Source organism: Astatotilapia calliptera, chromosome 13 (genome assembly GCF_964374335.1).
Source record: "Astatotilapia calliptera chromosome 13, fAstCal68.1, whole genome shotgun sequence".
In the NCBI taxonomy this organism is placed as follows: domain Eukaryota; kingdom Metazoa; phylum Chordata; class Actinopteri; order Cichliformes; family Cichlidae; genus Astatotilapia; species Astatotilapia calliptera.
The window spans coordinates 2,917,341-2,930,559 of NC_137434.1; the positions used below are offsets into that span (position 1 = coordinate 2,917,341).

Here is a 13,219-nt window from a genome sequence, read left to right on the forward strand (position 1 = left end):
GAAACTTTATTGTTTTGTTATTTCAATATAGGGTTAAAGCTTATCATCACTTATTTTTGTTTTTGAAATTCTCTACTGTTACTGTGATTGTAACTGCTCACGAAAGTGTAAAGAACAACATAGTTTATTTGCAAACATTGCTTATTTAATCTGTCCAAACTCCAAAGTGTACTTTGAGTAACACGACAGTTGTTATTATTCAGTGGAACATTCGTTTTCTTTAATATATTTTTTTATATATAGCATGTAAAGAAAGGCTTTTGGAAACAGCACAGATCATTGAACTTAATTTCGCTCTTTGGATCTCTTGACATGAGCGTTAGGTATTTTATTTTGAAAACAAAAGCGGAACTCGTTTCTTCTTGCGGATCGTTTTCACACTCAGACGGAAAGTCTGCTCCTCAGATGAGCTTGGACCATGGGGGAAGCTACAGCTGGATGGAATCTTTTTCTTCAGCCGACACAGTGAGAAAAAGTAACACTGACAACGTGTAACAACCGAAAGTAACGCCGACACGGAGCAATAATGCTCTCACACATTCAACAAGTAAACGAAGCAGTGGAAGTTTCTTCTGCCAAAGTGAAATAACCCACAATCCGCAAGAGGTAAGTAAGTTTAAAGTTCAGCTGCGTGTTCTTTGTGTGGCTGCTGTGCACGAGTCAAAGGTCTTTTTGTTTTTTTGTTGATTATGTTCCGCTTCGAAATTCAGATGTAATTCTTTCCGCCAAGAAAAGCCGGCAAACTCACAGTTTCTCTAACAAAGCAGCGTTCTGTGAATCCTGCGGGACGTGTTGTACAGCTTAAACACCACCTGTCGCGCGGCGTTTTCCTGTGCCCAGTCCACAGAAAGCCTCCGTACTTATTTCACGCATGTTTAGAAAATACACGGTGTTCAGTGAAAACACACGGAGCAAACTATGTCATTTAGATAAGTCTTCAATCTTATAAATAAATAAATAAATGTGCAGTATTTACAGTAGCCCCTGCCTTCAGCCCATTATCAGCGCTTCCCTTCAGTCCGCGGTCAGCACTCCTAATTAAATACAGATTTATCGATGCATTTTGATGTCTGTTCATAACGTGTTTTCAGCGTTGTTTCAAGTTGCAGGGATATAACGAGTAAGATTACTTATCATAAAGTAGTTAATGGGTCCCTCTACGTTATTACTGGGAAGGAGTTCGCTACAACAAGTACAGCAAAATGAGCTCTGAATGATCATGTAAATTTGTTCTCCAAACTCACGTAGCCCGAAGCATCAGAGTGTTATTTCAGCTCGGCTCACAGATCCACTCGTGTGTTTTGTGGCTCACTTGTCTCCCCCCCCCCCCCCCCCCCCCCCTCTTTGGCTGCTGAATGTTTCTAGCTCACAGACTGGCATATTGTCTATTGTTTACATGGTAATTGGACTGCTGTCTAAGAGTTCTAGCTGTGTAACCGTACTCATCATCCTCAGCCTATAACATCATATCATCCTTCTCCTGACTGTCTTATTTTCCTTGAAGAACGTTTGTGTGTGGGGGGGTGGGGGTGGGGGAGTATTTCCTGGTACCGGTCAGGATCCTGGTTTTCCAATCTCCTCAGAAATCTGCTAATGTGCTTAGTGCTCAGGACCCGAAGCAGTTGCTGTACCTCAAACCTGAGTCACAGGGCAGGAATTCAGTTTGTTGTTGGAGTACCACAGTTATGAGAAGAGATATAGAAAATATGTATTTTAATTCTTTAAATATGCAGAGAGAGGTATGATTGTGGTCTTTGATGAAGCGTCACCATCACAGAAAACCACTCTCCTTCCACTTAGGTAAATATAGGTAAGTATTTCTCATCAGAGGCTGGAAAAGCAAGAAAAGGGAGTTTCTCTTTGAGGAATGAAACCAGTTCTTTCAGAAGTGCTTTCATACCAGAGTGTGACATAATAAAGAACAAGACGCCAATCAGTGTGTTACTGTCATTCTGACTTAATTTAGATATTGTTGACAGGTAACTTGACATTTCATATAGGTCCTGCTGGTCCCACTCTTGTCATACTGAAGCTAAAACCTGGTTATAACAGAGTACTTACTGCCAGAAATAGGACTGCTTAATTATGGCAGTTATGAACTATTTCTGTCATTATTACAATCCACATTATCCATTATCAGTGTTGTCCTCGACCCTCATCCCCATGTCTTCCATACTGAACAAAAGCCCAGGTAAATACAAGTTACTGCTGTTAAGCAAAGGTTGTACTAGCAACCGGGACACCAGGGCAGAGGCCATGCAGACTTTGAGTGTTCTTCCTTGTCCTGCGTGCGTTCTCTCTGGCTTCCTGTCACAGTCCAAAGACCTGCAAGTTAGGTTAATGCTAAATTATCCGTTAATGTGCGATAGATGAAGTGAACAGAATAAAGTAGCATATGAATATATCTTTGAATATTTTTTCTCATAGCACTCCAAAGCACTTTTAGTGGTCACTAAAAAAGAGCTAAATAAATGCCAGTCCGTTTCCAGATTTAAGCTGTGATGACATTAGGCCTCATCTGCAAGCATTTACCTTCAACTTCCAAGAAGGCACAAGTCTGCAGTCACATTAACAGACGAGATTCTGTTTCAGTGTTCTTTGCTAACTTAGGTCTTTAAACAAGGCAGGCAAGTGGCAGTGCTTTTGAAACCTGTACAGAATGGCTCTGCCTTCAAACAATTCTTGGACTTCCAAATATTTAAATTTGCATTTTTACCAGTGCTTAGCTAAAAGGTAAATGGACTGATTCTTATATAGCGCCTTTTACTCTCCCGGACTACTCAAAGCACTCTATACAACATGCCACATTCACCCAATCACACAAGCACTTTCTTTCTATGCTTAGTGCTTCCTAACTTCATTCATACACATTCACAGAAACTTGGGGTTAGTATCTTGCCCAAGGATACTTGACATGTAGACTGGTGAAGCCTGGGATCGGACCTTCCAATCAGTAGGGGACAGCAGGGAACCTGTAGATGTCTGCAGTACTATGTCAGATGCTGCATAATTAGTGGTCAGGTATGTTTAGTGTATAGAAAATATACATAGTGTACTTATGTATACTCTTATGTATAAGAGAAGGTGTGTTGGTTGAAAATAATGGGGACAGAACCTGTATTGTTGAACCTGAACTGTTTACTCGTCACATGGTAACCTAAAAAGCTGACGTGCAAAATGATTATATTTTTGCATATCAGCGGGCGTACATATGAAAGGTAAATTGTACTTTTCTCCTCAGGTTTCAGAGAACTTTTTACTAGATGGCACGCTACCGATACTGATACCGATATCATAAATTTGGATATCTGCCGATACCGATATTAATCCGATATAGTATATTTTATAGTCAATAAAACGGTTTGTTTTTTATCTTGCTGCATTTTGTATAAGTTCATACTCAGGTTTTAAAAAACAAAACACTAAAGCTATTCTGTTATACCTGTATGCAAAAACACACTGCACCCAAAATATTTCATAGTTCAGCAAAACTGATCAATCTAATAAACTTGAACCTGCACCATCCTCCCTATTCTGGTATTCTAAAAAGTACGTAGTGGAAATATTAAACAACTTAATTAATAGGGTTGCCAATGTCAAGCAAAAAAATTTTGAACCACCCCCCACCTCATGATGCTTCATCAACGTAATCGACTTTAATGCACGTGTAAAACAAATGCACAGAAATCAATTATATTTCTACAATAATTACATAAATTCAACATCTTTCTTCAACAGAATTGCAGACTGCACGGATGGTACCTTCCCAAAGGAAAAAGTACTGTAGGTTCTAGGGTACCTACTAGGGTATATATTAGACTCATAGTTACTATATACAATAATGGATTTCTATACATTTTGCATCAGATGAAAACTTTGATTGTAAGATTCAGATATTTTTTTTTTTAACTAGACATGAGAATAATAAATAAAAGTATTTCTTTGTGCCCCCCTCTCCCTGTTAATGCCCTACCTGGCCCCCCTGGCAAAACTTTGCTAGACGCGCCCCTGCACAGTTACCAGCCGTCAGGTAGAAAAAGATCCTGGTGTAGAAAGTAATATTAAATACATTCTAACAACAGCTTATCAAGCTAAACCAGCTGCTGTTGATTATTATTTTGGACAACAAAAGGGGCATTAATAAACGTCTTTGCTATTTAGTGCACAATATTTGAATAAACTAACAACATCCACCAACATAGAACTGTGGCAGTCAGTGCAACTGAGGTAGGTATTAACATCAAGTCTAAGACGACTCGCTTAATGGAGCCTATTTAGAAAAAGTGAGTGGCAGGTTTTTTTTAAGAAAAGTAGCTTTTCTGCATGATCAGCAGCCAGCCTGTTTCTGTTTTCATCTATAATGTGTGACACTGAGCTAAAAAGCCTGTCACTTTCCACACTGCTACATGGGGCTGAGAGGTATTTATGGGCCATTTTAGCCAAAGTGGGGAACCTGATTTTGTTGACACCCCAGTACTTCAGAGGACTGTCTTCACGAGGGCTCGGGGCCTCTCCGAGGTACGTGTCGAGCTCAATGGCAGCACCTGCTGCCAGCGGCTGTGCTGCCTGGGGCTGCTCCTTAGCGATTTCGTCAAATACAGTGTCCAGACTGCTGCTAGTGCTGGCCTGGGCCTTGACGAACAGTTTAGCAGGAGGTTCAGCAGTTTCTGCCCGACTCCCCTCTGCCTCAGCTCTGGACATCATCTGCAGCTCCTGCTTCAGGTGCAGCTTGGCCTCCGGAGCAGTGTTGTTGGAGAAGAAGCGATCTTTATACCTGCACAAAATTCATGAATGTATTAATATGTGGAAAAATAGGACTGATTTTAGTTTCCCCTAAACCACTGTCACAGATGCCAGCCATTTGACTTTCTGGTAGTAATAAGGGAAATATATTTCATATTATATATATTGCATACATTTGTATTTGTGTATTTTAGTTACAAAAATATAATATTTTCAGATGGAAATTAATCTTACATTTAGTGCTGTAGTTTATCATTGAATACCTATAGCACACAGACTTTACCTTGGGTCAAGTATGGTGGAGATGAAGTCTCGACGTCACTGAAGCGCTTCGTGACAGCTGCCTGTAAGGTTGCTTTCATTGTCTTGACGCTGTGGTCCTCGTCTGTTTCTCTGTTTAGAAGTCTCACTAGCACAGTCACAGCTGGGATGACATCAGAGGCTAGTGCGTCGTAGCTGCTCACTTTTTTAGTTGGTTCCTCAAAGGGGGCGAGGATGGCAACAGGCGTCTCCATAAGAGCCCATTGGTGAGCGGCGAGATAGTCAGGGAGTTTGTGCTCGGACACATACACGCCCAGCACTCGCTTTTGCTCTATGAGGGACTGGAGCATGTAATACGTCCTGCTGCGGTCTCTTTATTGGCTGGTTGAGCTGTCCCTGAATGTCCTCGAGGCGGGAGTAGACTAAGGTGGAATGTTTAAACTATTTTCCGCCCCACTGCTAAAGTATCAGCTATGCTCCTCTGTGCTAATAAGCCCTCACAATTATGTGATCTAACAGTGTACCATTTCTTTTACATCACAGAAATGGTTGTAGCTCTGGGAATTACCCAGTAATGACAAAATATTTCCCAACTACTTACAAAGACAGCTTGCTTCCTGCAGAAAAAAAATACTGCGAGAGTACACTGTTCATTAACCTTGTTTCATTCTACTTTTAAATACTCTAGGAACAACAAGTAGGCCTGCAGAGCGAGAGCGAAGTGCTCTAATAGGGTGATATGGTACTACAAGGTCATTAAGATAAGATGGGGCCTGATTATTTAAGACCTTGTATGTGAGGAGCAGGATTTTGAATTCAATTCTGGACTTAACAGAATGTTGACCCTGTGCTAACTTGCATATGACAAATAAAACTGAAAGCTGAAAACAGTTTATGTCTTAACAAGCATTTATCAGCGTGTTGTGCGTCAGACAGCACAGCGGGGCTCTGTGTGTGCACTGATGGGTCAGCCAGTAGGAACATAGAAGAAATCTGCAACATACACTTTCAGAGAATTTCAGTGAGATGTGAATGTCACCATTTGGCTAGCAGCTACTTTGATCAGCTGTTGGCTCAACAATAAAAAGACAGACTTATGGGCTGCAGAAAGTCTGTTACCTGTGAAATTTCACACACTCACTATCCTACAGTTGTAACATGCAATGGAGCCAACTGAACCACTCTACTTTTTTGGGTACACAGCAGCACTGTATCCACAACACAAACGAATCCTGTTCTTATTTAGACAGGTGAGTGACTCATGGACTTGTTCTCCATCAGAACTGAAAGCACACAAAGTTCACATCTGGAGCTAACCGGGTAGAGGATACGTTGAGCCTGAGCTGTGATTTAAGTCAGGTGTTGCGCCATCAGCACTTTTATTGAGGTGCTGTTGAATTTGGTTAAGCATACTGGGTGTGAGTGGTGCAGTGCAAACACTTTGACAGCAGACTGTGGTGTGTTTGTGTGTGTGTGTTTACACAGTCTGGCTGCAGAGAGCTCTCTTCTCAGTTCAAATGTGTGTTTGTGCAAGTTGGTGATCTCTGTGCTGTGGGACAGGTTTCCATGGAATAAATCTGTGCCCTGTGGTGAGGGGACACACCCTGCTAATGTAAAGAGGAGTGCACTCGCACACTTTTAAAAGCTAAACTTAGCCTTTCTAAGTGGAAGTAACTACATGGCTGCCAGCGTAGCCCATGACCTACAGGAAATCCCATCAGATGGAGGAGAAGTGCTCAGGAATGGCATGTGGACATTTTTTTTTCTTTTTTGGCCAACTTGGTCTACTACTTAAAGTACTGAGAGCCATTCTGTGCACAAGTTTCCTTCCTTTTCATAAAATAGCCAGTGATTACAAGGAATGAGTGGAATTGTCTTCTTCATAACAAATTGGGAAAAAACCTGAATATTTTTGTGAATGAGTAAACATACTTCTGGAGTTGCCCAATAGTCATTCGGAAGTGGAAGCTGTGGAGATGCTAAGCTTATGTCTGTCAGGGATAAAGAGACTGGAAGGTGTTGGCTTAGGTTGTTGGCAGCTATTAAGCTTTGAAAATAAGATGCTAAAACGAGTCACCAGATATCCTTTGCAGCTGTTAGTGCGTTTGAGTGGGCTGTTCAGTCTGTGTGTGGAAAACACTGCATGCCAGTGATGCACCACTGATTTATGATTTCCCTGACTTTTCCAAATATTGCCTCCCACTGCTCAGTTGCTGTAGGTTGGTAGGTAATGATACTGGATACCACTGTCATACACAGTAAGTTGGTGAAAAATGTTGAAGGAGTTTTGTATGTGAAGCCAGGTGATATTTTGATGGCGCTACCTCAGCTGAACCCCCCACCTAGGGTCAAGGTCTGGGACTGTGTGTGGGATTTTTCCCCCCCATTATCAACAGGATGATAATGAGGGGAAACGGAAAGGAAACAGACACCAACCTGAGTAGTGTTTGTTTTTGAGTGTCTCTGAGCACCAGAGAATTGTGACTTGTTGGGAAATAGTAACCGAACACATAATGGTGAGTCATGTGGCACTGCTAAAAAGACACCTATGAAAATGAGTGTTGTACAGCTATATGTTAGGCTGGGAGGGTGGGAGCTTCTTGTGGTTTTAAGTGTGAACAGTAAGCTTCAGTAGTCCACTCAGTTCCTTTATGTCTCAGCACACATGCTCAGACATACAGGGACCTCAGACTGCTCTGAGGTAGAACACTAATAGGGTTCGTGCACTTGGTGCTTAAAAATACTGCAAAAGATGGTAGATCAGCTACAAAAAGCAGTATTAACTCCATGTAATGTATTCACTGTGAGGCTCTGTATTGAACCGATTGGTCAGTTATGTGAACACATGAATGTAATTTACTCTTCTCAAGGTCTCTTGGGACAGCATACGCATTTTTCACTTGAACTCAGACACACAGAAATATGACCATAACATTTCTTCAAAGGTTAAGATAATCTGGAGGAGGAAAGGAAAACAATGAATGTCTGAGATTTTTGAGACCTCAGGCAGCACTGTTTAAAGTCAGGCCTGGTCCTGTAGTGGTACACGCTGGGCTTCTAAACGCTTCTGCAGTCAGTGAACACATTTAGTCACTCTTACCATAGTGGTCTAACACGCTGTGTTAAAAAGGCTGGTACAAGTATTATGTAGTAGCAGCTATGCTAATACCAGGACCCTGAACGCAAAACATGTGATAGAGGTGTAGTTTTCATAACAAAAGCCAGGCTTTTGTTAAAGGATATGACTCATCTCAGTTTGTTTCCCTCTTTCAGCCATAGTTGTGGATTCCAGCATTGCTGAGCTGGTGTTTGCTGCACTTACGTTTGTTGGCTTCTTGAGTGTGTTTCATTTTTTCTAAAGATTAATGTGGACGTTTACATCACATCTAAACTCTGATGTGTCTCTTTGAACAAATGGAAAAAAAAATCTAAGGTGTCTACAGGTATGTCACATGGTTTGTATGTGTTGCAGCTCTGCAGCTGATGGCTGCTTTACTGTAAACATGACACAGTGACACACACGTATGATTCACGTTTTCATTTCCACATGTTCTGTTGTAGTAGTTTATTCGCCGACTTTGTTAAGCCCCATTTTCCTGGGAACCGTGCAGCATGTGACTTACTGTCACAGAGTGTATGTACGGACTGGTAAAGAAGAACACCAAATATAGTAACTGGAGGAAAATGACAGATGATTCCTTGCTTGTCATCAATGTAATTTCATTAAGACGGAGATTTTGGAACTCTTGACACTGAAATGTTGACGATCTATTGCAAAGCCCATTCTCAAATCAGGGTTATGATTTGTGGCCATAATTTATGGATTTTCCATAAACCATAAAGTACTGTTTTCAAAAGGAAAAAAACTGCAATGAAATACTCCGTGTGTGTTCAAAAGATACAGAACTTACATTAGTTCCAATGCAGACTTCAGCAGGTGATCAAACAGCTCGTTTCCTTATTCCTCATTCTTTTTATTACTTAATCATCTGGCGTTAACATATTGCACCACTGTTTGTTTCTCACTTTGTGTAATTTATGCATTCCTTCTGCTATTTATTATTCTGGGGAACTGGCAGTCTGTTTATTTTTCATGGACTGACAACCAGCCTTCCTGTTTACTGGGTTTGGACTGTGTGTGAATCACACACTTGCAGCTTGCACACACAATCACAAACACATCTTACTATAACCCCACCTGCTGCTTTGTTTTCACATGAGGACTTGACCCAACAGAGCCCCGATAGATTTGTGAGGAGGAGAGGAGAAACGAGGCATGCTGGGAAAAACCAAAACAACAAAAAACAGTGAGGTCGCATGCCTTCTGTGAATCTTTAGCTGTGCTTGCTTTCCAGGAAAGAAACCTGTTTTTCTCAAGGTTTCTCAATCAATGTTTGCCAATTTTCTCAAGCCAAAAAAAAAAGAAAAAAGAAAATTAATAGTAATAAAAGGGAAATCTGATGCTCTGGTGTTGTTGTTTTTCCAAAAAAAAAAAAAGACTTCTCCCCTTGGTTCAACATCTAGATGTCTCATCAGTGCATCCTGTCCTTGTTTATTTTATCCCTGTGGTTTGGTCAGCTCCATTCACTGCCAGCACCATTTAGTTTCTAGCAGTGAATCTAAAGGATCTGGTTTTTAAAAATGGTGAGACTGTGTTGTCCTAGCAGAATGGACATGAGGAAACATGTCAGGCAACACCAACCTGACATGGTGCACTACATGTCATGGCTTGAATTAGTGAAGGTGGGTCCAGGCTGTTCTATCACTAAATGATCAGTGTTACAGAGAAGCTCCTCGTGGATTAGCTTATATGTGACTTCTTTGTCCATGTCACTGTTGGGCTGCTCTAGAGTGCATGCGTCATTGTTTAAGACGGTCTGCATAGTTTTACGTTCATAAACTGTCCAAGAGTCCCTCAAATCAGATGTTCGCCAAGTGATTCCTTTTTGTTAAAAATGACCAGATCATTGTTCTTTTCAGATGTTGGAACCCTGAGCCCAAGAGATGGTATCTGCTTGACTCAAATTGTTTTTCAAGGCTTAAAGGGTAAAAACACCTCAGTGGGGAAAACCAGCCTTAGGCTCTGTCCATGCTTACCATGATGGAGCTTCAGATATCTTAAACACTACCACTAGTGGGGTAGTGGACGCCCAACCTCACTCTCTTGGCAAAGTTCCATGTCCTTAAACTTAGAGTAGCTCTGTGTCATCACAGCTCTGTTACCAGGATTGTTATGGACAGAAGTTCTTGTTGCCTCAGGATTACATGTATAGATTACATATAATAGTTTTCTATACATTGCATTCCCTCATGTCATATATGTCTGAGGGCATCAACAGTTAGACGTTTGACCTCTAGCTCGAGTAGGGCTGTTCGATATAACGATATATATCGGATGACGATATGAAAACGTCCATCGTTTCATTTTACGCTATTGTTTGTTTCGTCGTGTCGCAAAATAAACTGTTTACGGCAATATTTTTTTCATGGTTTTGATGGTCACTGTAGTGGCTATGTTAATTAGTTAAAGTTCTCTCTTTCTCTTATATTTAATATAACCACACTACAGACAGACAAGCGTTTGTTTTTATGCGTTGTCGTTAGCAACAACGACGGTAAAACCACCGCGTGTCCGCTTGTTCCACATAATCTTGAGTCCAGCCGCAGACTCAAGATTTATGCTTTCATAACAGCCTCTGTTCAAGCACTCTGAAGAGGAAAGGATTTTGGGTCAGCTAGTGGTTGCTGGTGTTTTCCTCTTACTCATGTGTTTCTTTAAAGGGAAGGACTGCAATGTGTTTGCATGCCACTCACAGCTGGCTCGTATCAGCTGCTGTAAAAGGATCCGCCACAACATCTGTGAGAAGCGTGCCTCTGCGTATGCTCGTGCGTTCAGTCTGTTTAAAAACACAAACAGTATTGTAGGAAACACAAATCTGCTTTGGAATTTGTTTTGAGTGAAATGTTTTTCAGAGTATAAGACCTAAAATATGCATGTTGCTTAAGATAGAAATTATTTTAAAACCATGATTAATGAGGAGTGAGGTAGAGCAATACCAGTTGGATAGCCCTCAATAAATCACACCATCATTCATCAGTTAGTTTTTTTGAAAAAAGTAAAAATAGTTTGATTAAATATGCAGCAAACTAAGAAATCAGGAAGGAGACAAATAATTTTTCACAACACTGTAAAACTTTCTGCAGCAAGAGTACAGAAACTAGAAAGAGATATCAGCTTTGTCCCATATTTAAATCACAGTACATATGTACATAGTACCTTTATATCCCAAGAGAACATGTGCTCTAGTATGTATTTGTGCTAGCAAGTGAAGGAAAGTGAATCCTTAATTTTTCGGGCTGTTTTCTGAGCTGGGGTTGTTTCCTTCCACACACAAGCAGCCTTAATTTATTTCAAATGGTTTAGAGGAAGACAATGAGAAAAAGTGTGGTGGGGAAATGGTGTTTCTGAACGACTGAATCGCCTTTGTTTGTCTCTAATGTTTGTGTGTGTTTTTTTTCCCCTCCTGCATAGACGGCTCAGCAGACAGGCGCACAGAGACGACCACAGAGGCAACATGTCTACAAGTAACATCAGTCTGCCCTCCAAGCGGGACAGCAAGGGCAGTTTCTTCAAGGTGTGTGCCACTCTGAGCAGTCAGAAACATCCTTACAAACAGAGCTGCGCTCAGCACGCTTCAGGTAGAGACGGTCCCTCACTGTCTCTACCTGAAGTTTTTGAGGAAGAAGTTGCAGTCAGCATCACGTTCATCAGACCACGAGAAATCAGGCTATTGTCAAAATTTCCTACATTTCCTACTAAAGAAATTCTGACTGACGAAGAAATGAAGAAAAGCAATCACTTTTCTTTTTCATAGACATTTATTTATTAGGGGAATTTCATTAAGACTGAAATCAACTTTGTGAGAAAATCCACCCTTAATTTCCTTATTTCGTCTTACACTTAGAGCAACAGAGTGGCACAGTAACTCTGGCACTGACGAGATGTGATAGTTGTCAGATAAAGTACAGTAAAGTAAAATGTAATTGGATGTATTTGGAAAAAAGGGAACAGTCTTGTCTCAGTAACCCCTGAGACAAGACTTGTGGGGTGAGCAGAGTTGTTAAATGGTGTCATTATGACCCTAAATTGACAATTTCATTACACAAATAAAAAAGATGTGATAACGCTGGAACATAAAGCAGTGTCTCTGCCTGTGCAGCGCAACAACAGGAGTACTCTACATCTGACCTGAGTGCACGAATAGTTCATAAGGTTATTTGTTTAAATGCTCATCTCAGTTACTGAAGACCGTAGAAGAAAAAAATTGCACTGCTGTGAGTCAGATTTTAATTCAGAAACACACAGTTTGGTCCTTTTGGCTCGATTAGACCTTTAAAAAGATGAATTAACTGAAATCTATGAAGTGCATATTTAGTTTTTCCCAACTTGTGGCCGAACTTTGTTCTGGTGCGCTCCTGCAGAACTGTGCTCTGTGAGTCCTCCTCACCACTCCCAACAGTTTCCCACAGTGTTCAACATTGTATTATTATTTGTAGATAAATTATTTTTACTATTAAATCAATATTTCATCCTAAATTTAATAGGACATGCTTTGAAAATGTTACTAGGAGCAACTCTTTGTATTCGAAGCTTTGTGAGGTCTGAAGAGAGTCGCTGTGGTGCTGAATCCACTCCACTGCTTCTCACAGACAACGCTGTTTTTAACACTCGTTAAAAGTGTTATGTTGTCTGGGACTTTCAGGCCTTTTAATTACACCTTTAATAAATCGTACTGATGTAGAGCGGAAATCACTGTCTCGGCGTTTGCACGGCATGCAAGTGTATGGAGTCTGTTAGGACAGGTGTCCATGCGGTGAGTGTGAAACGGTGACTTCAGCACACATGCATGTGTGTGGGTGTGTGGTAGGTTCTCCTTTGTTAATAGCAGCCCTGCACAATTGCATGCAGAGTGTGTCACTTGCTGTAGTTGAGGTTTTTTGTTAGTGCCAAGCTTTGAAGTCATTACTGCTTTGATGTGAGTCAAAGTTGTAATACAAGGCCGTGTGTGTGAGTGTGTGTTTAAGGCAGGACTACAGCTAAGCTGCTGCAGGTGTTAGCATGTTGTGATAACTGGCACTGATGGTTAACACTTAGAAAATATCAGCTTGTCAGTGTTTGAAACTAGAGGTGAAATAGTGCAAAGTTTATTTTCAG

At 40.9% G+C, this 13,219-nt stretch overlaps 1 protein-coding gene across 3 annotated transcripts in view; it reads left to right on the top strand.

The window, feature by feature from the left end:
• The first annotated feature begins 376 nt into the window (after positions 1–376).
• The window catches only part of LOC113035054 (ras and Rab interactor 2-like), a 43,832-nt gene continuing 30,989 nt past the window's right edge, over positions 377–13,219 (top strand). Inside the window, exons 1-2 of one of the 3 annotated variants that reach the window (XM_026190309.2) lie at positions 377–606; positions 11,537–11,639. In XM_026190309.2, the coding sequence (XP_026046094.2) occupies positions 11,580–11,639 (60 nt within the window). In that variant the 5' untranslated portion in view covers positions 377–606; positions 11,537–11,579. The remainder of the gene's footprint in view (positions 607–11,536; positions 11,640–13,219) is intronic. The other 2 variants (XM_080287823.1, XM_080287822.1) reach the window with 2 other exon arrangements.